Genomic DNA, 27,175 nt, shown 5'->3' on the forward strand with positions numbered 1-27,175 from the left:
TCAAAGAGTCTGAGGAACGGAAGGTGATGAGAGGATCATCAAAATCTTAGGTAAGTAGTAATTTTCAAAGAGTCTGAGGGACGAAAGGTGATGAGAGGATCATCAAAATCTTAGGTAAGTAGTAATTCTCAAAGAGTCTGAGGGACGAAAGGTGATGAGAGAATCATCAAAATCTTAGGTAAGTAGTAATTCCCAAGAGTCTGAGGGACGAAAGGTGATGAGAGGATCATCAAAATCTTAGGTAAGTAGTAATTCTCAAAGAGTCTGAGGGACGAAAGGTTATGAGAGGATCATCAAAATCTTAGGTAAGTAGTAATTCTCAAAGAGTCTGACGGACGAAAGGTGATGAGAGGATCATCAAAATCTTAGGTAAGTAGTAGTTATAAACAGAAATAAATGTAACCGAATTTTTAAATGATGACTTGTTGCAGATAAGTGATCAAATTTTCTCGAGTGTTCAGATGATGAGATTGATGGAATTTTGCTTCTTTTCTACTAGATTCTATCGGACTATAGTTTGATACTCTGCTTAAGACTGAAATTTTTTTGGTGAGTACATAACCGGCATAAAAATAGTGAACGAGGCAAAATAAGAGCAATGCACTTTTTTTTTACAAATGCTTACACTAACTTATCAATGGAAACAAATGTCGAGTGCTTTCTTCAAAATGCGATGTTTTTTCTTCTTTAATATTGAGTATGAATACACGGTGATTTAAGAGCTTGCGCGAATTTGAAGAAAAAAACATGATCATTGTGAAAGTAGTGGGACTAAATAAAATAAAAAATGTTACGATTGTAAAACAAAAATCAAACAAAGTGCTACAGAAAACATGTCATAACCTTTTCCCTTGCTATGTTTTTTTTTAGAATCGTATGGAATGAAACTCAGCAAGAAGACTTTTTTTAAACTTGCGCAATTAGTTTCCAGATTACTACACCCAGATCTAGTTAATCCAGACTAAGGTTCTTTTATTCTTAAGTTTTCTACTTTTCCCATTTTTATTTATTTCTTTGTTTCCTTTTCTTTCGCATACGGCCAACACATAAAAACTGACAAAAATATCAAATGAGACAGTTTTTTTTCAATTTGGTCAATTTCCTCAGTATATTTTATGATTCTTTTAATCCCCCTAAAGCCAGAGGATTTTTTCGTATCTGCTTTCCTCCGCCGTTTGTAACTAACCACGCAAGAAACAACGTCTAAAAAATGATATGGCTTTCTTTCTGAACTCTTATTTCGCCAACAGGCCAAGTATTGTTAACAGTGAGGGTAGGACCTTTCCGCAAATTTGGGCGTAGGTCGTATTTTCTTTCTTAAATGGATTTTTACAATCAAATACGTGCAAACAACTTTTTTTTTATTGCATTGCAAGCACGGAAAGTTGGCCTGAAATTTTATACAAACACGATGTTATCATATTATTTTTAGTTTGTTTAAGAGCTTTATTGTCTTTCTGCGGGTGTTTTCGATATTACTGGCCGAGCCCTTTATTTTAATCATGTAGGGGAACACTCTGGTGGAATTAAAAAAAGCTGCCAGTGCGGCTTTCTGCGCTGCAATGCGTCAACATTATCTCCCACGTCAAACCTCGGACTGGGAGTTTTTCTTATCTATTTCACAATAAATATGGTCTTTTTTGTTATTGCTTGTTAGTGTAATTATTATGAAATAATTGTTTTTTACTGAGGGCCATAAGTTTTCCCTTTTAAAATAAAGCTTCACGACTACTTTCCCGTTGTTAATCGATTTTTTTTTTGCTTTTTTGGATTGACTTCAGTATACTAAATTTATTCAGGAAACCTGGCTATCGGTAGCCCAATAATTTATAAATGGACAAATGTTTTATTTCATTCAAATTGAAAATTTATTGCATCCTATTTCCAGATGTTGCCTAACACGACAGGACACTATCCTTATAGAAAACATTCGAGAAATATCAATGCTTCAAATGTAGTACACATAATTAAAAAAAATTCACAGCGGTTAGCCTAAAATTAAAAACTTATAATCAATTCATTTCTTTTGCTGACATCTTTAATATAGTTTTTAATATAGTTATCTTTTTACTCGATATTGCAAAGATAAAGATTTTCATATTGGTACTTGCGCAATATAAATGTAATAAATTATTAATTATTATTTCTATAATTGAAAGAGTACGGTGTCTAGACGAAGCCTTCCAAAGTATGAATTCGTACACTTTTCATTTTTCAGGTAATGAGAGAATCATCGAAACATTAGGTAAGAGAAGAAAGCAAGAGCTAAAGGACTGGCTAATCATTCATGAGTTCTCTCAGATAAAAATCTGACCACACCCGAAAAAACAAAAAGCAATTTTTTTTTATGCGTTTGCAGTATCTCCACCGGACGTTTATTGTCGGATTTGGCTACATACCAGAGTGATCTAGGTTTTGCTTTATAGTGTATTTCTACAAATAGCACGTCTATTTGAGAACCAAAAGTGGACCTTCGGCCGTTGTGTGTGTGTGTGGGGGGGGGGGGATGCGTTCGCAGCCCCTGCACCCCCCCTGGGTATGGGCCTGAGACAACAGATCAATATTGACTTTAATCAAGATTAATTAATACAGTACGAGAAAGAAAGAGAGACATTTTGCCCTTTTTGTATATGAAAATAAAATTTGGGGAAAAACATAACAAAGACAAATGACAAGGAAAAGAGAAAGAAGACTTTGCGAGGTTGATGGCAAGATACATTTTTTCCTTACACATTTACCAATAAATAAAAAATGAATTCTTAATTAAATAAGCCACATGATACAAAGTTCTACAAAAACAATTGCGTATACATAAGTCATCAAGGTCGCTCTTACCCGAGGTAGATAAGTCTTGATTTGTAGATGCGTTTTATTTGAGGAAAAGTTTCTTTAACGATTCTTACAGAACTGTGAAACCATTTTATTGCTCTACAATATAGCATCCAATCAGCGATCAAGAATTTGGTCTCTATGCCAATTCAAAACACAGTGTAAGCAAGTTGATAGAGAGTGACAGCGGGAAAATCAGAGAAGTTGTAAAACCACAAAAACAGTTTTGTTTGAGGATTATTTACAGAAATATTTGAAAACAAAATGCATTACACATAACAGAAAATGTACGGGAATTACGTTTTGATTCATATATTATATTCAACTATCTTAAATTGAAATTTTCGTCCGGAACTCACCTTGACTTACAAGGTTTATGGTTTGATTACAGGGGTCTTGACCACAACAACAATGCATGGTTAGTTTAACAGTAGACTAGATTAATGCGGATGGCCACATCTGGTTGTCACTGCGCTGTTATACCATTCGTACATTGGCGAGTGCAATTTGTGCTTTTAAAAAAACATTATTTTCAAATTGAGCCGTATGATGTTATAGAAACAGGCATACTAATAGAAACCCAAAAATGGCTCTGAGCTTTTGTTGTTGTTCAATTGTTTGTAAGCCAATCAGAGTCTAGTAATAATGATCTGAATTATCCTTTTTTATACTAAATTACCTGAAAACTGCACTGCTCTCATCCAATCAGAATCAAACAATTTTTGTCAAAGCTTAGTTATACTACTCTAAATAATAGAATTGTTCTACAGCAAAATGAGGCTTACTTGCCTCGTGTTATACTTCAACTGTCTCGTTGCCGTAGCAACATCAAGCGAGCAATCCTTCTGTCCAGCATCTATCCATTCAGTAGGCGCCCCTATCACTCAAGTTGGTCTTGTCCTGCGGAGCAGACATGTCAAGAAGCGTCTTCAGGGGCAAAGTCAGATATCATGCAGTCTGCGATGTCAGCAGCAAGACTGGTGCATATCGGTGAACTTCGAAGTGTCTCGACCTGAAGCAGGGGCCTGCGAGTTAAACACATACGGGGTCGAGACGTTGGACGAAGCAAATCCAAACAATTCAGAGTTCGAAAAGAAAAAAGGATGGATATACTCACAGTTAAGGTCTGCTGAGGTATGTTTTATGCGAATGAGTTTAGTCGAAATTACTGTGTATCTGTGTATCTGTGTATCGTAACCCGCAGTGCTTCATGGGTATCAAGTAGATACGAAAATAATAATACAAATCCACAAATTCAGGTTTTTTTAAAGCTGTAGAGTTCTTTTTCTCGTTCTTATGGGCATTCACATGGCTTTCAGATAGAAGGATTGAGCCTTTTATTCGCTACCCATGAGCCACCGCGGGTTACGACATGGGTTCTCGAGTGCAAATAGGTGTATATATGGTAATAGAAGTTTTTGCATTTATAATCATGCCTAATCGTACCCTGTTTATGGTACAGTTCACACAAAGCCTACACGCCTGTAAAGATGGTTCGTTCACTTGTTCAAATGGAGGAACATGTGAGGTGGATTGCAAAACTTTCCGCCCTAGATGCCATTGCCCTGCTGGCTTTTCTGGAGACAAGTGTGAAAGTAAGTACTTATATTTGCAGATAACTTAAATGAGTGATAAAATTATTGTTTTTTTTTTCCTCTGGACAAATATAAGCGCTGTGGGGTTAACAACATATCAAGTTCGTAAATTTTTTTTTTAAGAGCGACCGTCTAATAGGTTGATCAAGGGTTGAAAATCAATGTATTCGATTTGGATCAAACTTGGTGAAAAGATGAATAAACACACCGGCATCCGTTTGATTCCTACAGTTTTGTTGTAAAGATTTTGACAACGGAAGAATAAGCCTAAAAATGAATTTTGGCACTATTGGAGGTTTTTAGAGTATTTAATATCGTAAAACAACGCAATACCGTTTAAGAACAGATTTGTATTGTACTACGAATATTTCCAAATCAGCATCGATTCAGCTTCTAGAAAGTATGGACTTTTTTTATCATTGTTTATCTAAAGAACGGTCATCCTACATGCATACAAAGTATAGGTACTGAAGTGTCAACTCTTTATAGTGCCATTTTCTTCATATTCAATCGGATCTACAAGGCCCCGTCCAGGCAAATCCACCTTGCAAACTTGCGTACGCGCAGCAATCAATTATGCCACAGTAGACTTAATGATGTCCTAGGGTACTCTCCCAATATGCTGTAAAAATACGACCAATTGTCATGCTCTAGAACGACGATGCGAGATTAGAGTTGGGACCTGAAAGCACTGCTGAAAAGCTTAAGTACCGCTTACTGGTACGGCGGTGTTCAATTTGACGGGCTGTAAAAAAACTAACAATGAGGGTGGTGGGGGTGGGAATTTTTTTTGTACATTCAGCTCAGGAATGACCAGGGGCCAATGGTTTAAGCCGACATTATTATCAAAACACCAATTTTTGTTTCATTATAACGTAGGCAAGTTACTTTTTATCACAAATCTTACTCTTTAATAGATAATGATGACGAATGCAAGAGCAGCCAATGTAAGAATGGAGGAACGTGTGTAGACGGGATCAACCGGTACTCCTGTACGTGCGTGGCAGGGTTTACAGGCAAAAACTGTGAGACGGGTAAGTTGTAACAGAACACTTTCATCGGATCACGAAGAGTTTGCTTTAGACACAAAGGTGTGCTGTTAAAAAGGAAGGTTGTGAAGTCAACTGCTTTTCGAACTACATGTTTAGGAGACACTCATTCGATGGGGAGAATGAATGACAAAATATGTTACACAACAATGTGATATCTTGCTGTATCTACTTGCGTTGATATGTGATATCTTGTTGTATCTACTTGCATTGAAATGTAAAATTACACAGAAACTTTAAGTAACACGCTGTCCATTATCCTATCCGTTCTAATCCGATGTGTGTGAGATGAGCATCCACGACAATGCTAGTGCTGATTCACTTATTAGCTCTTATTACATAAAAAAATATAATGCATTTAAGCGAAATAATTTGAAGTACTTTTTCCAGCTTCCAAGCTAAAAAAGCCGCAAAATCAATTGATTGTCCGACTTTTACAACTTCATTGCATTGTTCTCCTTGAAAGAATACGATGGTTTGAATAGAACGCGATTTTAATAACAAAGATGAGCTTTTCTTACTTTTAAGACATTGACGAATGCGCTGGTAATCCTTGTGCTAACGGAGGGACTTGTAAGGATGGAATCAATGGCTTCACCTGCGAATGCCCTGTTGGTTACAGTGGAAGTACCTGCGAAATTGGTAAGGATTGTATTACCGCTTAATGTAACAACTGCCGCTTAATGTAACACTAACGCTTAATGTAACAAAAATCGACGCTTAATGTAATAAAACAGTTAACGCGTAATGTAACCAATTTTCAACGCTTTATGTAATAACGGACTTAACGCTTAATGTAAGAACACTCGACGCTTAATGTAAACTTTAAGTAACACGCTGTCCATTATCCTATCCGTTCTAATCCGATGTGTGTGAGATGAGCATTCACCACAATGCTAGTGCTGATTCACTTATTAGCTCTTACTACATAAAAAAAATTTTATGCACTTAAGTGAAATAATTTGAAGTACCTTTTCCAGCTTCGAAGCTAAAAAAAGCCGCAAAATCAATTGATTGTGCGACTTTTACAACTTCATTGCATTGTTCTCCTTGAAAGAATACGGTGGTTTGAATAGAACGCGATTTTAATAACAAAGATGAGCTTTTCTTACTTTTAAGACATTGACGAATGCTCTGGTAATCCTTGTGCTAACGGAGGGACTTGTAAGGATGGAATCAATGGCTTCACCTGCGAATGCCCTGTTGGTTACAGTGGAAGCACCTGCGAAATTGGTGAGGATTGTATTACCGCTTAATGTAACAAAAATCGCCGCTTAAAGTAACACTAACGCTTAATGTAACAAAAATCGCCGCTTAATGTAACACTAACGCTTAATGTAACAAAAATCGCCGCTTAAGGTAACACTAACGCTTAATGTAACAACAAATCGACGCTTAATGTAATAAAACAGTTAACGCTTAATGTAACAAATTTTCAACGCTTTATGTAATAACGGACTTAACGCTTAATGTAAGAACACTCGGCGCTTAATGTAAACTTTAAGTAACACGCTGTCCATTATCCTATCCGTTCTAATCCGATGTGTGAGATGAGCAATCACGACAATGCTAGTGCTGATTCACTTATTAGCTCTTATTACATAAAAAAATATTATGCACTTAAGTGAAATAATTTGAAGTACCTTTCCCAGCTTCGAAGCTAAAAAAGCTGCAAAATCAATTGATTGTGCGACTTTTACAACTTCATTGCATTGTTCTCCTTGAAAGAATACGGTGGTTTGAATGGAACGCGATTTTAATAACAAAGATGAGCTTTTCTTACTTTTAAGACATTAACGAATGCGCTGGTAATCCTTGTGCTAACGGAGGGACTTGTAAGGATGGAATCAATGGCTTCACCTGCGAATGCCCTGTTGGTTACAGTGGAAGCACCTGCGAAATTGGTAAGGATTGCATTACCGCTTAATGTAACAACTGCCGCTTAATGTAACACTAACGCTTAATGTAACTAAAATCGCCGCTTAATGTAACACTAACGCTTAATGTAACAAAAATCGACGATTAATGTAATAAAACAGTTAACGCTTAATGTAACAAATTTTCAACGCTTAATGTAATAACGGACTTAACGCTTAATGTAAGAACACTCGACGCTTAATGTAATAACCATAAATTTAACTGAGGACGAAAATACTCAAATCTCATGATTAAAACATCACCGAACAACCGAAATTGGAGAATGTCATGTAGGTATCAAGGGGGGGTGCATAAACAGTCATGTGAGGTGTTACGTCATCGATGACGTCATTAAAACGAAAATACTCATATCTTGGGATAGAAACATCGTCGGGCAACCACACTTTGAGAATGTCACGTAGGTGTCAAGGGGGGTGCATAAATAGTCATGTGAGGTGTGACGTCATTGATGACGTCATTAAAACGAAAATACTTATATATCGGGATAACTATCGTTAGGTTTCCGCCCAGGTATAAATGAGTTTTGAATGACAATCAAGCAAGGAACGATTTGGAAGTGTTTTTTTATTCTACCCGCGCTGTGTAATTAAACCAAAAAAATAAATAAATGGCGACATTTGTCGGTAACAAATTTACTCTAATTTCTTCGTATTTTTTTAGGGGTAGCAGTTTTTGAATCGCAATCGTTCATCGACTTGCTCGCAAGTACTTGAATGGTCGTAAATGCTTGGCTAGTTTGATTCGAGTGCTTGGTTCTTTCCGGACCGTCAAATGTTCCTTCAAAATGCTCGGCTCGCAGAAGACAAAAGCCCAAAGAGCTGTTAGAATGTAACACACCGTCGGTTTAGCGTTATTTTTAGAGATGATTAAAATTTAAGGCCTTCTCAGACACCTCAATCACGTTATTCATTCTCAATTTGTCGGTATACAGTTTCTAAAGGGTAGTAAGGGACGACATATTTTCGGTAGATTTTGACCTCAAGAAAATGTGTCATAAGTTTGGTCGTGTCACAACTTTCGTAGCTCAAGATATAATTTTTCCTAGTTATAATGACGTCATTAATGACGGAATGTCACGTGTTCCATTTGTTGACCCCCTTGACCTCAAGACAACTTGTCCTAAGTTTGGTCGTGTCACAACTCTCGTAGCTCAAGATATGAGCCGTGACACGGAAGCCATTTCGCAGTCGAGACGGCCGTTAGACCGCTAACCTATGAGAGAGCGCCAGAAAAAGTAGACAAGAGATACAAACGCACTAAATTTCCCTGCTAGAAGAGGCCTCTTTTCTCTGTATTTCGCTGGGCTGGCGTTCGCGAGGGAAAGAGACCTCTGCCATGGGTCGAAACTGTTTCCGTTGCGCATGCGTGGGCGTTTCTAAGCGACTGCATGACGTGCCAAAACCCGCATCATCGCGCGAAAGCTGTAAATATGCTAACTTTTGTCGCAAATTATGAATCAAACTCCGGTTAGTTCTCCTATTCGAAAAAAGAAAACAACTGTTCAATTTCAATCACCTAAACGTCACTAAAAAGATTAAACAGCAAACGCAGCAAAGACGAGTTTTGTCTTGTTTGTGGGATAAATTTGAAAGACATCTGGGCAGGCGAGTTTCTTCAATGTAAATATCGCACAGTTGGACTCGAAGAACATGTTACAAAACTTTTGGTAAACTTAGATCACCTATATCCAGAAAAATATGCAAAAGCTGTAATAGGTAGATTGATTCGTGAGTCAAAAGAGAGAAAATTCTGAATGAAGACAAGGCATTGAATGGCTTCCTTTATAATTCGTCGCGTGATATTTCTACGAAGGACGCCGTTTCGAATGCGGTATCATTGTCCCACAGCGGATATACGCTTCACGCATGCGCTAGCCATTGTGGGCCAGTAATTAAAACGGAATATGCTCTCTGGATCTCCCTTGCACGATCGTGGACGGCGGTTTGATCAAGCGAACTTGCGACCAATGGCAGAGGTCTCTTTTCCTCGCGAACGCCAGCCCAGCGAAATACAGAGAAAAGAGGCCTCTTCTAGCAGGGAATAGAAAAGTAAGAGTTATTCACATTTATTTGAGCATATATATTTGAGCATATTTGAGCATATATATGTCTTGTAAAATTAATAAAAAAAAATGAGATTTTAACCAAATAAAAAAAGATTTCGACTCTGACTCATGAAATAATTGATTTTTATTCATCAAAAGTTGTATTTGATTTTGCCGACCACCACCCACGTCTGTTTTATATTGGAGTCCTCCCCCCGGTCTTTGTGGTTCTCTATGTTTTCCCCCTGGGGCGGGATATTCCGCGCGGAGATCGGAGAAGCAAATCAACTCATATTTTTTTGTGATCCTTTCAAGGTTGTGATCTCGCAGCAGTTGGAGTTCAGAACAGATGTGTCATCCCAGACATAAGCTTTTCCGCACCGAACTACTGGCAAGAGTCTGATTTTCCCTCAGACTTCTTTTCACCAAAGAATGCTCGACTTAACGGGGATCGGTATTGGGCTGCTGCAAATAGAAATGTTCCATTGTACCTCCAGGTTGATTTGCTGTCGTTATACATGATTTGCGCCGTGGCAACACAAGGCGGGACAGTGCTTTCGCATCGCGATACAAGAGCCACAAGGTACAAACTTTCCCTCTCCACAACGGGGTCTTCCTGGCAAATCTACCAAGAAAGTGGCGCAGACAAGGTATTTTATCTGTGTTTAGGGCCGACGAGCCTGACTGTAATCGTAAACAGGTAAAATAATTGAACATAAAAACGTAAATACTCAAATTAATTTGTTATATTAAACAGGAGTTTCAAGGGAACTTAGACAAGCCAACAGTTGTGAAGAATGCCTTGGTAAACAGGCCAACCGCCCAATACATCAGATTCATACCAACAGCGTGGGACCATTGGCCTGGTTTTCGCGTTGAAGTTTTCGGAATTCGTCAGTGAAACTATCGCTTCTTTCCAAATCTAGAGAGAGATTATCACGACTTGAAAAACTCACTTATTATCCAATACCCATGTATTGACTACGGAAAAGGCAGACCCTAAATTCGTGGGGAGGGAGTTTGATTTCACGTCCAGGGGAAAGCGTGACTGAGAATTTACTTCATTAGCCTTATTTTTATTAATGATCTCTCATAGTTAGTGTGATTTGTATAAATGTTCTCTCCGCGTTAGTGTGATTTGTAAAAATGATCTCTCCTGGTTGGTGTGATTTGTATATCTCTCCTCGTTAGTGTGATTTGAAAAAAAAATTATCTCTCCTATTTAGTCTCATTAGTGTGACTGGTATAAATGATCTTTCCTGTTTAGTGTGATTTGTATAAACGATCTCTCCTGGTTTGTGTGATTTGTTAAAATGATCTCTCATCGTTAGTGTGATTTGTATAAATGATCTATAATCGTTAGTGTGATTTGTAGAAATCCCCTCCCCCTTTCCCGCGCATTTTTTCCCCCTCCCCCTGCGGAGCGCGTTATCCAAGATGGCGGCCGTGGGGTTTTCGTGCCGGAAAAACTATAAAAGCCTACAAGTAGGCTACGTTAGTGTGATTTGTATAACTCCTGGTTAGTGCGATTTGTATAGATTATCTATCCTTGTTAGTGTGATTTGTATAAGTGATCTCTCCTCGTTAGTGTGATTTGTATAACTCTTGGTTAGTGTGATTTGTATAGATCATCTCTCCTGGTTAGTGTGATTTGTATATATGATCTCTCCTTGTTAGTGTATAAATAATATCTCATTATCTGTGTGGTTTCTTTAAATGATGGGGGTTTACCCTCTGGGGCTGCCTTATTGTTTTCATTGTGTCTTTTCATTCCAAAATTGTTACGGAGGTAACTAGTTAATGACGAAAATGTTTGGTCTCCTTCCCCCCTTGGCAAAAAGCCAAAAAGCTAGATCCGCCCCTGAATTAAATCCCGGTGTAAAACCGTCACCTCTAGACGCTGGAAAAAAGTAAACCGTTTGGGGATGGGGGGTGTTGGATGGGGTAGTGTACAAAAACGGTTTCCTATCCCTTCCCCCTTCCCCCCCCCCAAAAAAAAAAAAAAAAGAAAAGAAAAAATAATGAATACAGTTAGGGACATAACTAAAATTGGAGGTATCAGTTTACCTCATTATTATGCAAAATGGCTGCAATAGCCTCAGCGAGAGATACACGCAGTAAACGTTCTCCTGTCGGCCGAATAATACTCGCATGATTTATTGCGTTTACTATGCTAGAGGAACCCGGACGCCATGGACACTGCTGAATAACGTATGCGGATGCGCGTGTTCTGGCGAAAACAAACAAAATCTCAGTGTTGAATCGTTCGAGTAAAGGTACGAAAGGCTGACTTCGGTCGCTGTTTTGACTTACTGTACATCATTAAAACCATACTGTATAAAAGATGACAGATTTGTTTGATAATGAGGGAGTCATAAAGAAAATTTTAGCCTTAGGTTTGATCTAGTTTTCTTAGCCTTCGCCAAAATGTGACAGTTCGCCGGTAAAACGCCGCCATTTCAAAACAAAAAAGCTGGTTTAACCGCGCGGTACTGGAACTAGTCTTGCGTTTTTCAGCTCTGTCGACGCCATGTTGTAAAGAGAATCAGTTCGATCATGGGCGAGAAAATATTTATTTAGTACCTGAGAGCGTGTTTGAGGTAACTCGCATACATCAAAGTCGAAGAAGAGCATGAGTATGAGCTCATTTATCTGGGATTTTTTTTTCAAGGGGTATGCTCTTGAGATACATGGCGAGTGGGATATTCAATATTCTGTAGTATGAAGTATGCCATAATAAATCATTGTATAACTATTTTATACCATGCACCATGCTAGATGGCAACATATTTTACGTAAATCCAGTGCATGATGCAAAGTTTGAGTGTATTCTGCCAAAACAAAGCAATTTCTGCCTTTTGATTGGCCGTATTTTCTTTGGCTTGGTATAAGAAAACATGCCAACATTTAAAGACTTCTGCATGAAAAGGAATCAGAAGTTTAGTGCTTATATATTTAATCGCTGTTATCTTTTCTTTTATAATGGTGGAATGTTCAGAGGCGGATCTAGCTTTTCGCCAAAGGGGGAGTTTGGTTCAGTGACAAAGGGGGAGGGGGGAGGGGGTAATCTTTTTGTTACATATGGCTTTCAAGCAGCCCAAATGGGGGGTTTAAACCCCATAAACCCTCCCCCTAGATCCGCTACTGTTAACTCCTGTTTTGTCTAAGGTGAAATGTTCATTTAAACTAAGTTGTACCCTATAGTCAAGCATTGGACATAATTTTTGTTCAAAAGAAGAAAGAAAATGTGGGTGTAATTGACAATTGTTGTATTATTTTGTTATTTTCTAAACATTGTCAGGCTAAAATGGGATGCCTGATTTGATATTAAAAATATAATTTTTTTAATGTTTTAAAATGATTCTGTCTGTTGTCCTATATTTTCTGTAGGGCTGTCTATACCTCATGAATACCTAATGAACACAACACCCATACATAGACTGTAAGCGGTTCCAAAGCAGCGACTTGTGGGAAGTGTGCAGTGGGCTCGTTTTAGTGTCAACAACAGTGTAGAACAGTTATCCAACCTTGATTTAACAGCGTTTATTACAATCAACTCGTCCAACTATTGAACACATGCGATGATAACTACGAAGTAATTAACAACGAAGTAATTAACAATTCACAAATTTAGGAAAAAAGGCTAAGGATTACATGCAGTTCTGTAAAAAACAAAAAGTCGAAATCAGTATTTACAAGTTCAACTTACGTCTGATCTCGTCTCCGTAAGTAAGCTTGTAACTCTTCAAACTCCAATCTGAGTCCTTTAACTCTGCTTCTCTGGCTCTCAACCCAACTCTTCTCTCTTCGATTTCTCTGCTCAACTCTTAAAGATTGCCAAATTGGTACTATAATTTATAGGCAGGTGGGACGTGTCCTAAAGTAAGACGTGCCGCATTCCTAAACTCTTACTCAAAGGGAAATGCTACAATACATTTTATCAGTCTTATCATAGGAAAGGGCGGCTGTGCTCAAAGTAGAGGAAACCGCGGTAACTTAACTAAACAATTATCTTAATAATCTAATCCGGTCAATTTAAATCAATGTTCTTTTTTTTTTTGTATTTCCAATGTTCATAACACTTCTTGCCAAAGGATTTCAATCATTGCTATTCTATTCTACTCTACCCTACTCTTGGCTCTCTTTGTCGTCATCTGCGCGGATAAGCAGGATGAGTTCTTTAATGGGGCACAGGTAGGTCCTCTCGACTCTGTCTCTAACTACCTCTACCTTCGCCTTCCTAACTCTACCGTCCTCGCTCTTCATTGCCTCTCTCGTCTTCACCGTTTCGTCACTTAGTAGTATGATATCGCCTACGCGCAGACTCTCCGTTGTTCCGTTCCACTTCTGGCGGGGCTGGAGATTCTGGAAGTACTCCCTTCTTTATCTCAACCAGAACTGCTCCGCCAGGTACTGGACTCAACTCCAGCGGCGACGTGCGTAGATGTCTGTGGGCAAGAAACGGTCTGAAAGGGGTCCAGTGGGGCGCTCTTTCATGCTTAGAAGCATCGCATGTGAGAGGGGCTGCGGCTAGTCAGCGTCAATCGGTAGGGCTGATATCGGCCTGGCGTTCACGATCGCAGCGGCCTCTGTCATTAGCGTAACTAGCAAATCATGCGTCAGTTGGTGGTTTTGTAGCTCCGCGAACATGCTGTCAAGGACTCGTCGGATTGTGAGGATCTGTCTCTCCCACACACCTTCGAAATGCAACGCGTGTGGGGGGTGGGGGGGGGTTAAAGCTCCACTCGCATCCTTCCTCTCTGACGGATTTCTCTGCATCCTCCTTATTAAGCTCCTTCATTGCGCTGTCGAGTTGCGCTGTTCGAGTTCGAGCACCTAAGCAGTTTAGCAGGGCCGCGCAGCGCAAAAAACCTCCTAAGCGCGCAAATAAAGGCGTTAGTATCCATGGACTCGAGTACCTCTATGTGGATCGCTAGACTGCTGAGCCACGTGAATAATAGTCCCCAGCGCTTCGCGTTAGCTATGGCTCCTCTTGACTTTACCGACCAAGGCCCAAATACGTCGAAGCTTTGGTCGTTCCGGTGTCCCTTTTATTCTTTAAGTTCTTAACCTTCACAATAAGGGTGGCGATCCCGCTCTGTAGGAAGTTCAGAGTCGAGAATCTCAAGAATCGGTGTGCGCCAAGGCCCGGCTTCGTTCTGTCTTTATCTGTGCTCACTTTGGCGCAGACCACTTCTTTGCGCACCTCGGGGTCGCTCGCGTCGAGTAAGTATGCTTCACTCGGGGTGTAAGCGGTTTCTATATTTCTGAGGAATGCGGGACCACTAAGCCAGCTTGTTTCTCCTAGTTTGTTCCGTGGTACGCGTCGCTAGGTCGGCGGGGTTGAGCTCGGTCTCCACGTACCTCCACTGCTGTGGCTTTGACAAGCTTCTTATCTGTTGAACTCTGTTGGCTACATAGACGTATAAGCGCCGGCCTTCATTCGTTATGTAACCGAGTAGCAACTTCGAGTCGATGTAGTACTTGACTTGGGATATCTCGATGTCGATATCTCACCTTTTGAACGGCTTGTACTGCGAGGACTGCTCCACATAGCTCTAAGCGTGGTATGTTGGTTGCGTTTGCTGGTCCGACTCTGGCCTTGCCATACACTGGGGAGACGGATACCTTTTTCGCTTCGTACACGAGTCGGAGGTAAACGGCGGTCCCGATCGCGTCCTGACTCGCATCTGAAAACGCATGTAGTTGCCGTGGAGACAGTGCCAAACATTTTTGGGTGGTAGCAGCGTTGTACCGACACGTTTTGGAGGTCTAAGAGCGAGTCTTTCCATCTTGCCCACCAGTCTTTCATCGCGGTGGGGAGGGGGTCGTCTCATGCCAGGGGGAGTCGTCTTTGCTTCTTCTTTTACCCATGAGCACTAGCTTTTGGAGTATTATCCTGCCCTCGAGCATCACGGGTACCGCTAGACCTAAAGGGTCGTATACGGAGTTTACGATAGACAGGACCCCTCTTCTCGTTCTAGACTTTTCATGTGAACGCGTCCATCTCTAGGTCCCAGTACACCCCAAGATATCTTTGTGCGAGAAGGACGCCTTGACGCAGGTCAAGGTCACGCACGTCCTTTGCTCTGTCTTCAGCGGGGAATGCTTCCATGACTTCTACCGAGTTGGGTACGACCTTGTGGAGTCTGAGGTTGGCCGTAGCTAGGGTGGCTTGTGCTTTCTTAACTAGATCTATCGCTTGTTGGGCTGTTGAAAGCGAAGCCAGTCCGTCATCGACGTAGAAGATGCGGCGGATAAAATTCTTTGCCTCCTCGCCATCCGACGCAGTTCTACGGAGGCCGTATGTGGCTATCGCTGGACTGGGGCCGTTTCCGAAGAGCTCTACGTTCAAGCAGTACTCTGTGACTGGTTTCTCTGTGTTGTTCTCTTCAAACCACAGAAAGCGGAGGAAGTCTCTGTGAGAGGGGTCGACATGAAAGGAGTGAAACATTTTTTCTACGTCGCACATGACACCGGTGTTTTCTTTCAAAAACGCATCAATACGGCTTTAAGGTTATTCATTAGGTCGGGACCGGGTAGAAGTACTTTATTCAGTGAGATTTCTTGAAATTCGCAACTGCTATAAAAAACTACTCTTATGGTGTGTTTAGTGTTGTGATAGGTTGCGAAGTGCGCTAGGTACCAGGAATGACCTGGTTTTGGCGGGGGCTCGTCGCGTCCTTTTTCGAGGATTTTTCTCATGAACTCAAGGTACTCTCGTTTCATCTCCGGTCTTTTCTCGAATGTCTTGAGGAGCCCTTTTAATCGGTGCATCGCTTGTGCACGGTTGTCCGGCATGGTCTGATTTGGGACACGGAAGAGTAGGGGCATATGCCATTTACCGCTTGAATTTTTGCGTGAACTTTTCTCCATGATCTCTAGGAAATGTCGCTTTTCTCGCGATAGGCTTGGTTCGTTGTCGTCTCGCGTTGTCTTAAAGGCGTTATCGCTGTCAATTGGGATATCGACTTTGAGCATTTTGGGGCACGGCACTATCTCGTAGTTCTCGTCCCCGGTCTCCTGTCGCTCAAGGTTGGACACATGGGTGTGGCGGCTTAGGATGTGTGCGGGACCGTTCGGGAAATCGAGGCCGCTGATGGTCCATCCAAGGGTTAGTCGCTGCGCCCACGGGGCTCCAATGGGGCCGTTCTTGAACTCGTCGCGACCTATCAAGAGGTGGACCTCTGCCGTATCGTCTAGGGGGGGGGGGGTTTCTGGTCGGCGATTGGTTTAAGGTGCTGGAAGCTCCTCGCCGTCTCAGGTGTGGGGATCTCGCGCTTGTCCCCTGGGATGACGTCGCACTCAACGAGTGTAGGCAGCGAAAATGCAGCTCCGCTAACTGATCGAGCCTGGATGCCTGTCACTCGTCTACCACTCTTTTTCTCTCTCTCGTTGCTGCATGTGAACAGGTAGTAGACTTCTCTAGGGCCATCGGCGCCAAGGTCGTCGGCGAGCTTGCTGGCGATAAGTGAGGTGTTACTCTGTTTGTCGATAATGGCGTAAATGTGCTGAGCGGTGGCTGGTTTGCGTCTGCTATAGACGTCTACTAGGACCATTTTGCTACAGGATGTCCCTCGGTCGAGGTTGCATAGTGCAGTGCATTTGGCGGTGACCGGCTTCTCGATGTCAGGGTTGTCCTTGGGAGGGGGTGGGTCTCTATGCAGCACTGTGTTGTGACGTAAGTTGCCGCAGGTTGCGCACTGTATAGGAGCGCGGCAGTCTCGAGCGAAGTTAGCCACTCTTTTTGCGCTTATTGACGGTTTTAGCTGCGAACGTTTTGCATTCGGCTAGGGTATGCCCGTTTCTCTCATGATAGGGACATCGGTTTACTTTTTTCTTTTCGGGCCCTTCCCTTCCTTTTCTCTTGGGCTGCGCGTTAGTTTTAAACGTTTTCTGCTCTCTTCGGGGTCTGGGGGCGTGCGCAGCGGAGGGTGTAACTTCGGCAGAGTGGCTTTGCTGGAAAAAAACATTGGCGTTGTTTTTAATGTTAGCTTGCCCTTGGATTATTTTCGCAAAACTCTCTTGGTTATTGATCGTCGTTAGCGAATCTCTTAGATGGCTTTTCGTGATGTCTCTGTTCGCATTATCAGGTGTTGATATGACGGTAATTGACGTCTTTGTCATGGCCGTGATTGGTAAACATTCGGTCTTGGGGTTCTACGTGTTCTCGATAGGGCAAAGCGGGGGTTGATCCTTTTGGTACGTTCTCTGACCGTGGGAGGTGGAATGACGACAGGGTGTGTGGTTCGTACGTGTTTTTGGGCCCTAGGGCGTTGCGTACATTTGGCGTATCGCTTTGTGAAGTTCTCTGATGCGTTCTTTTTTTCTGCGGGCCCTTCCCCAAATTCCTCCTCGTTTATCGATTGTTCTATCGCATCGAGTTTTGCTTTTGCAGTTAGTATAGCGACTTCCTTTTGTTTTTCGGCCAAAATGCGTGCATATTCGGCTTCCTCGCGCGCGGCCCTTGGCTTTGCTAAAGCTTTTATGCGCGGACGCTACTTTCTCTAGAACTGGACGATCGCGAAGATCTATACGAACGCTCAGATTTCGCATCAAACTCTTTACCGCTTTGCTTAACACTTATCATATACTTAAGTCTTTCTATTTCTTTCAAGGCTAGTTTTAGGATTTCGTTTTCCTAGGTGAGTTGGACCTCGTGTCCGCGTTCACCGTTAATATTTTGCTCGTGCAGCTCGAGTAGCTGTTGCAAAATCTACCCGTATTGTTGCACCTCAGTTGTGAGGTCGTGCAAAACTATATCAAAGTTACTATCTTGACTTAGACTTTTAGATATTTCAATTAGTTTTAATTAGAATTAATTGAAACTCTAACCGTTGTCTTCTTGTTGTCTTAACTAACCATCGTACCGAGTTTGAGCGATTTTCGTTGGGTTTAAACCCTCTTCCACTGACCCCTAAGAAAGAGAGAGATGGTAGGACGCACCGAGTACTACACACTTCCAATCAGCGAAACAAAATGCCAAATATTTCGCCAGAAAACCATCCCATAACAAATATTCCATGGCGGTTGTTTGAAAGGGTAAACATAGTTTCCAAAAACACAAATCTTGCCAAATTGAAACCTTTTCAGGAGCAGATAAAGCCAAATTCGTTGCTTCGAAATTCAATATCCAACCGTGCGTGGTTAAAAATGGGACAGCAAAGTTCGTTGAAAATAAGAGAGGGCCTGGGAGCGAGCAAATACTAATACCGTGCGAGGGTACACTGGGGTCAAATAGCGAACTACACTTCAACGCACCCACGCCTCCCTAAGGTTTGATTTTCCACCGAGCGACCATACTTTGTCGGTCCGTGTCCGTGATAGGCTGATGATAACAATAGCTGTCACGTTTTGCTTACCTTAGGGAGGCGTGTGTGCGTTGAAGTGTAGTTCGCTTTGAGTTAAAAATTTCAACATATCTTTTTGAGAAAGCGAGCTTATGAACTTCGTGTTAGAATTTCTTTGGCTAAAGTAGGTTTGAGAAGCTGAAGCTCGGGTAACATTTAGAAATATTATCCGATCGTCGCTTACCAGAATGTCGTCTTAAAAGGATGCGAGGAAGGGGTTATAAATTTGGCGGACACCGAGAGCGGCCTTTTGTTGCCTGCCTTTAACGCCGACATTTAGCGTTCGCAATTCACACTTGAACGGCCCTAAGCTCGAAAATAATCCCTTCACAGATGTTCATCAAGTATCTAAGCATCTTTATTGATATATTTCAACATTTGAAAATTTAAAAAAAAATACAGTTTAGAAGCGATATTTTGAAAACATACGAAAAGCCGTTAAAAGCTAACCACAGGAAGCCCATCAACCAGCCTTTCACCCGTACTCGCTCAGAGTCTGGGAGGCCTGTGGAAAAACACATTTCTCTCTCTTTTGTATTGGTTTTGTTCGGAACAAATATATGGCTCATGTTATATATTTAGCATAAAGGTTTAGAATATAGAAAAAAAAACTTTTTTCTGTAACTTTTTCTGAGATACAAACTGTTTTATTTTAACTTACCTATTGACCAATTTGCATGACTCTCCCTGTCTTGCTGCCTGACTTTTCGAAGCTTTATGTGCCCTAGCTTGCCCTATATGATCACCGTGTCTAGGAAAAAATTGCCTACTAGTAGGCGTTTGTTGGTGTTTCCGCGACGAAAACCTCGCTTTCCCGTGTTCTGGGCGCCATCTTGGATTTATGGCCGCGCACGAGCTGGATGCGAGAGCAAAATTAAATCCAAAATTTTTTTTCTGTCCAAACATCCTTAATACATCCTTAGTGAATGAAAGTCACATTTGAAATCGAAACGAGAGGAAATCAAGAAGCCTGAATGGTCGTCCACACTAACACGGATTCGTTTGAATCCGTATACTTTTTGATACGTTTAGGTCTTCCGTCCACACTAACACGCGCGCTGGATCGAGCGAATCCGGACACAGGCAGCCCAAGCTTATTATATGTAATTTGAAGGTCAAAAATCAAAATCTTCAAAATTATGTATTTATGAATAAATTGACTCGCAATGACTCACTTGTTGTGTCGTTTATCACTCGACCGAGTTTGAAGCCATTCGACTGGGATTTCACTGGGATGCTGAGTTTTCTTTCCCACATATATATAATCGCAAGGCCGCAAGTAATTTTGGACCTCACATTCCGTCCTCAAAAACGGACTTGCTCTCGCTTAATCGCCCTCAAATCACGGCGACATCCTCACAAATAGATGTAGTTCAACCAGTCGAAACTTCAGCGCCACACGATTCTCAATTGCAGAGGAATCTGGCAGAATATTCGTCGGTTTGTCGTCGAAATATGCGTGACCACAATGAATTTGGCAACAGTCAAAAATTGCCTCGTCCTCGCGAGCGCAAAATCATGCCCATGCACTTGTGGCTGCGACGATTTGGCAAGAGCCAAAGAAGTCCCTGCCGTGGGAGGGAGCGTCGAAATTAGTGCGCAAATTTTGAACACGATTCCCCTACCGGGAAAAATTAGATAACAAAATTGTTCTTGTTTATCTGCGCGCGCTTCAAACATCGGTTGCATGCGCTCGCGCACGCACTAGAAAACAGGCTATTTCAAACTAGCGCGCGCCGTTTTGATTTTGTAAAATACTGTTTCGTTGTTTGTGTTGTAGAAAACAAATTTCCCATAGTTTTCCGTGGTATGTACTCTTATACACTACGATATTCGTCACCTCAGGATCAGAATTTACTGCGGAATATGTAAAAAAGAACAATGCACACTCACCCACACTCCCACAAAAGAACAATCCACACTCCCCCAGAAAAGTACACGGGGGGTGATCGTAAAATCTTTTAGTGTATAAAATTTCGGGCAACTGCCGTCTCTTAGGGGATGTGAAACGTTTTTAACGATTCTGTTGTCTCTTAATAAAATTCGGCCATCGCTATTTCTAAAAAGGTGTCCAAGGTTTGTTTTTCGATATTGCCCTGTCTTAGGGTCAAAAATTCCTTCGACCACACCCAAGTTGCAACCCGGGATGCATGGGACCTCAGTTCCGCTCCTGCAACTTTGTCAACATGTGAAACAAACAAGGCAGCTATCGTCGATTACCATGTGTGATGCTGACTTGGGCTTCGTTTGAAGCGCGTTCAGATCCTCAACTTTTGATTCTAATTTCTCATAAACGCAGGTTCGACATACAACTACATCAAGCAAGTACTTTTGGTAAGGCCTATTTTACCAATAGCGTCGGGTAATAGTTTGGAAGATGAGCGGGTTGCACTAAAATGCTGAAAAGGAATAAATTCGTTAGTTTTCAAATTATCTTAACAAAAATACTCTCGAATTGACTATCTGGAATTTATTCTTGTGCAACACTGGTCCTCTTGCCCCACTCACACAAGTTGCCTTAGGGTCTGGACTTAGCAGGGGGCGTAAATTCGGGGATGGGTCTTTGTAGGCAAGAGTGCATTTATTTTTTTCAAATATTTCGAGGACAATTTTGGCGTGAAATGAAGATTCGTAAATCGCGAAGTTTGACAGGTCAGTTTTAAGCCAAAAATTCGTGTGCTTCGAGTTGGAGTATTGTTAGGGAATACTGTGAATTTAGAAAAAAAATCATCGCGCAGATTTCGGGATTTTTATTTTAGTATAAAAATATTGCTTCCATTTAACTTGCATGACAAAAAATTGGATTCCCAAGAAGAGTAAATCTAGCGGAATCTGATAAAGCATAGATGTATTAATAAAATCTGAAAAATTTACGAAAATCGCACCGAAAATGAGTCTTCTGTAGGGAACTTAGTATAAGCTGTTCAGCCAAAACAACCTCGTTAGTGCAGAAGACCACCTGTGACGGGCACTGATCAAGCAAGAAAACAAGACTGCAAAAACACAAAACTAGTGGCTTTTGTGTAAATAACAGGAGAAAATTATAGATGACTTGCACTAAAAAATAATGAAACATTTTGTGACCATTTAACCAGAGAGGGACAAAAAGATTAAAAACAAATAAAAACTTTCCGGCTGATTTTTATATATGCGCAAATTTAGTTGCTCTTTGTTTTGTTACTGATGTGTAAAAGCCGGGGCGCTTCCAAGTTTGCCACCCAAAAGGTGTGATTTGCGAGGCAACTAATATTTAGATATGTAGAATTTATTGTCAGGGTGTTAAGACCTTTACAGCTCAAGTATTTAGAATCCTTATACAATATTTCTAGTGTAGTATTAACAAGAAACTGACTTATTACCATTTTGTTTGTATACTTATAATATTTGGGAGGAATTGGGAGAATATGGGAAAATTTTTGGAGGAATTGGGAGAATCTGGGAGAACTTTGGTTGAATCTGGGAGAACTTTGGAAGAATTGGGAGAATCTGGGAGAACTTGGAATTGCGCTCCGATTTATATTGTTATAAAATGTGTTTTTAGAAAACGATGTCACGCCATAAGGCGAATCTAAACATGTATTGTATCCCACTCTCAGAGGCGCCCATTACTCTCTACACGACACTAGCCGGAACCTTTTAAATGTCTTATTATTTTTCGATATAAATATTCAAGCACTCAAGAATTCTATTTTCCAAGCTGGTACACATAACACTGAAACCATTTACAATTCTAGTATTTAAAGCTACTATGTCGAAATGAAGCCTTTTCGATTAGTGAATTGAATGAAGGTTGTAGTAATTCACATTAAGTGCAAAATACGTTGCCTTCCCTTATTCGTCAAGGTGCCTCTTTTTTGAAAACAGCGTTGTAATTAATGAAATGAATTATTCGTATTTTCAAGTTCGCACTGTTATCTTTTCCCGCAGTCTCAGGCACAAAATGTGATTATATATAGTATAGATAACTAGCCGCCTATGATTCAACCGAGGGTGAGATAGAGGGTTAGCAACGATAATTTTATCTTTAGGATAGTTCCACAACTTCTCATGTGAATGGCGCTCCGATTGATTTTGTTATAAATTGCGTTTTTAGACAAACGATGATATTTTATTGGAAATCTATTGTTGATTTTGTTAAAAGTTGTATTTTTAGAAGGCAGTATGCCAGCCCCATAAGGCGAAGCTCTAAACGCACCAATTAGATTGAAAATGTATTGCATCCCATTTCCAGATGGTGCCCATCACGTCTCTTCACGACATGAGCCGCTATCATGTTTTCTTACTTTTTTCGAGATAGAGACAACATTCAAGCACTCAAAAAATATTTTGGTTTAGTTATGGTACACAATGGTACACATTGAAATATTGTTTACAGTTCTAGTTTTCTAAAAAAAACTACCATGTCTACATAAAGTTGTTTTGCCTCCTTTTATCCGTCAAGGTGGCATTAATTGCCTCTGTTCGAGAAACGTCCATGGTATAAATAATGGAATGAGATATTCGTATTTGCCTATTCGCACTGTTTCCTTTTTTCCGCAGTCTGAGTCGCCAAAGGTGATAAGAGGATCAAAAAGACATAAGGTAAGTAATAGTTTTGCAGAAATAAATGTTACGAATTTTGAATTGATGTTCTGGTTGGCGAATGATCGAATTTTTCTGCTCAGCTGATGAAGACTGATGTAATTTGCCTATTTTTTGTCAGATCCTATCGGTTTACACTACCACCTTTATATTCTCAGTGCGCCAAGAAGTTCCTGAACATTCTTTGGTGAGTACAGACTCAGTCGTTGAATCAGTGAGGTGGTAAAAGGTATATTTGTTTATGCACACAAACATATATGTTATTTACCAGCTGGGAGGTCAGGAATCGTGAAATCTTGAAAATAGTGAGCGGCTCTAGCAGATAAAAAAATCATATTTATTTTTCTCCTTAATAAAAAATTCCACCTTTGTCTACCTTTAACGGGCTTACGCTTACGGATGGGGCAATGTTTCGCGCTTACGACTTTCGTCGATGTTCGTAAAGATTTGGTTCGCTCATGATCATTCAATAAACTTCAGTTTGTATTTCCACACAACGCTTTTAATTCTCCAGAAATAGAATTCCAATGAAGACATTCTCTGAGTTTTGACCAACAATTTTGTCAAATAATTTAGTTCAAATTGATACGTCGTTCTCAACTCGAACTGATCGAATAGAAATGTCTTCTTTCGGTTTAAATCCTCCACAGACGATAAAATATTCACGAAAGAACTTCTCTTAAAAATGTGGATATGTTAAGCTGGATATGCAGGTAAATTCCTAGACTGACTTGTCGTTTTTCTCCCTATGAAGAGACGATTTGCTGCTTTTTCTATTTTAAAAATAAAACTTTCACCAAACTTGAAATTGTCGCGCGTTGCAAAATCATTATTTCAGGAAACTGTCAAAACACAGGGAGTTTGAAGCCGATTTTCCCGTAAAATCAATGATTCTAGATAAAATGACAAACAAAATGCCGTCTTAAACTGAAGATCTTTAACCCCGGGAGTAAAAAGCCAGTTTTCAATGGTCATTTTTCAAATCAACTAATTATCATTGAGGGATAAACGGGGAGTGGCCAACAAACGACTCCAAATTTATAACAAAACTAGCCCTCAAGTTCTAGTTTAACTGAGGGTGAGATAGAGGGTTTACTTATTTTTGGGTTACTGGGTTTTACTTGTGAATGGCGCTCTGATTGATTTTGTTATAAATTGTATTTTTAGAAGGCAGTATGCCAGCCCCATAAGGCGAAGCTCTAAACGCATCAATTAGATTGAAAATGTATTGCATCCCATTTCAAGATGGTGCCCATCACGTCTCTTCATGACATGAGCCGCTATCATGTTTTCTTATTTTTTCGAGAGAGAGACAGCATTCAAGCACTCAAAAAAGATTTTAGTTTAGTTATGGTACACATAATATTGAAATATTATTTACAGTTCTAGTTTTCTAAAAAAATTAACTATGTCTACATAAAGTTGCGTTGCCCCCCCCCCCCTTATTTGTCAAAGTGGCATTAATTGACTCTATTCGAAAAACGTCCATAGTATAAAAAATGGAATGAGATATTCGTATTTGCCTATTCGCACTGTTTCCTTTTTTCCGCAGTCTGAGTCGCCAAGGGTGAGAAGAGGATAATTAAGATAGAAGAGGTAAGTATTAGTTATACAGAAATAAATGTAGCAGAATTTTAGATAGATTGAATTGTTGGCAACTGTTTGAATTTTTTGCTAATAGGCGTATAAGATTGATGCAAGTTTTCTGTTTTACCATTAGACCTGCCAGACTCTTCTCAAAAGCCTGTCTTTCGTAGTAAAGATTTATTTAGATCTTTAATATATATATATATATATATATATATATATATATATTACTTTTTCAAACACATTTTATATATAGGCTGATAAGGCTGCATATGAGTTCCATCTTTTTTTACAATTTGGTCAGATACTCTCTATAATCCATGAATGATTTAGCTAACAGTGTTTGAGGTATCTAAGATGTAAACTTTTCAAGTAATGTTTGAATGTGGCTCACATGCGGTATAGTTTTACTATTGAAAAGTAAATATCAGGGCGTGATTATTGTTACATCGGAAGGGCGGGATAGACGGGGAGTGGCCAACAAACGACTCCAAATTTATAACAAAACTAGCCCCCTAGTTCTAGTTCAACTGAGGGTGAGATAGACGGTTTGCTAATTTTTGGGTTACTGTGTTTTACTTGTGAATGGCGCTCTGATTGATTTTGTTAGAAATTGTATTTTTAGAAGGCAGTATGCCAGCTCCATAAGGCGAAGCTCTAAACGCAGCAATTAGATTAAAAATGTATTGTATCCCATTTCCAGATGGTGCCCATCACGTCTCTTCACGACATGAGCCGCTATCATGTTTTCTTATTTTTTCGAGATAGAGACAACATTCAAGCACTCAAAAAAGATTTTAGTTTAGTTATGGTACACATAATATTGAAATATTATTTACAGTTCTAGTTTTCTAAAACAAAAATAACTATGTCTACACAAAATTGCGTTGCCCCCCCCCCCCCTCTATTCGTCAAGGTGGCATTAATTGCCTCTATTCGAAAAACGTCCATGGTTTAAATAATGGAATGAGATATTCGTATTTGCCTATTCGCACTGTTTCCTTTTTTCCGCAGTCTGAGGCGGCAAAGGTGATAAGAGGATAATCAAGATATAAGAGGTAAGTAATAGTTTTACAGAAATAACACAGACGATAAGATATTCAAGAAAGAACTTCTCTTAAAAATGTGGATATGTTAAGCTGGATATGCAGGTAAATTCCTAGACTGACTTGTCGTTTTTCTTCCTATGAAGAGGCGATTTGCTGCTATTTCTATTTTAAACATAAAACTTTCACGAAACTTGAAATTGTCGCGCGTTGCAAAAACATTATGGCAGAAAACTGTCAAAACACAGGGAGTCTGAAGCTGAATTTTTCGTAAAGTCAATGATTCTAGATAAAATGACAAACAAAATGCCGTTTTAATCTGAAGATCTTTAACCCCGGGAGTAAAAAGCCAGTTTTGAATGGTCATTTTTCAAATCAACTCATGATTTCCAGCTTTGGAGGTTAGCGGGCCCGTATCGCGGGGTCCGGATCGTAGGATCGTAGGATAACAAAACTAGCCCCCTAGTTCTAGTTCAACTGAGGGTGAGATAGAGGGTTTGCTAATTTATGGGTTCCTGTGTTTTACTTGTGAATGGCGCTCTGATTGATTTTGTTAGAAATTGTATTTTTAGAAGGCAGTATGCCAGCCCCATAAGGCGAAGCTCTAAACGCAGCAATTAGATTAAAAATGTATTGCATCCCATTTCCAGATGGTGCCCATCACGTCTCTTCACGACATGAGCCGCTATCATGTTTTCTTATTTTTTCGAGATAGATACAACATTCAAGCACTCAAAAAAGATTTTAGTTTAGTTATGGTACACATAATATTGAAATATTATTTACAGTTCTAGTTTTCTAAAAAAATAACTGTCTACACAAAATTGCGTTGCCCCCCCCCTCTCTATTCGTCAAGGTGGCATTAATTGCCTCTATTCGAAAAACGTCCATGGTTTAAATAATGGAATGAGATATTCGTATTTGCCTATTCGCACTGTTTCCTTTTTTCCGCAGTCTGAGTCGCCAAGGGTGAGAAGAGGATAATTAAGATAGAAGAGGTAAGTATTGGTTATACAGAAATAAATGTAGCCGAATTTTAGATAGATTCAATTGTTGGCAACTGTTCGAATTTTTTGCTAATAGGCGTATAAGATTGATGCAAGTTTTCTGTTTTACCATTAGACCTGCCAGACTCTTCTCAAAAGCCTGTCTTTCG

The 27,175-nt window shown here is 40.2% G+C and overlaps 1 protein-coding gene across 7 annotated transcripts in view; it reads left to right on the forward strand.

Annotated features, from left to right (window-relative positions):
* LOC5514495 (fibropellin-1) overlaps positions 1-27,175 on the forward strand; it is a 47,010-nt gene continuing 19,835 nt past the window's right edge. The window contains exons 1-8 of one of the 7 annotated variants that reach the window (XM_048726791.1): positions 1-369; positions 2,219-2,245; positions 3,600-3,963; positions 4,292-4,424; positions 5,342-5,458; positions 6,002-6,115; positions 6,593-6,706; positions 7,264-7,377. In XM_048726791.1, coding sequence (XP_048582748.1) covers positions 3,604-3,963; positions 4,292-4,424; positions 5,342-5,458; positions 6,002-6,115; positions 6,593-6,706; positions 7,264-7,377 — 952 coding nt within the window. In that variant the 5' untranslated portion in view covers positions 1-369; positions 2,219-2,245; positions 3,600-3,603. Of the gene's footprint in view, positions 370-399; positions 550-1,781; positions 2,246-3,599; positions 3,964-4,291; positions 4,425-5,341; positions 5,459-6,001; positions 6,116-6,592; positions 6,707-7,263; positions 7,378-24,936; positions 24,983-25,987; positions 26,032-26,973; positions 27,018-27,175 lie in introns of those variants that run through there. The other 6 variants (XM_048726792.1, XM_048726794.1, XM_048726795.1 and 3 more) reach the window with 6 other exon arrangements.

This window comes from Nematostella vectensis, chromosome 4 (genome assembly GCF_932526225.1).
Source record: "Nematostella vectensis chromosome 4, jaNemVect1.1, whole genome shotgun sequence".
NCBI classification, from domain to species: domain Eukaryota; kingdom Metazoa; phylum Cnidaria; class Anthozoa; order Actiniaria; family Edwardsiidae; genus Nematostella; species Nematostella vectensis.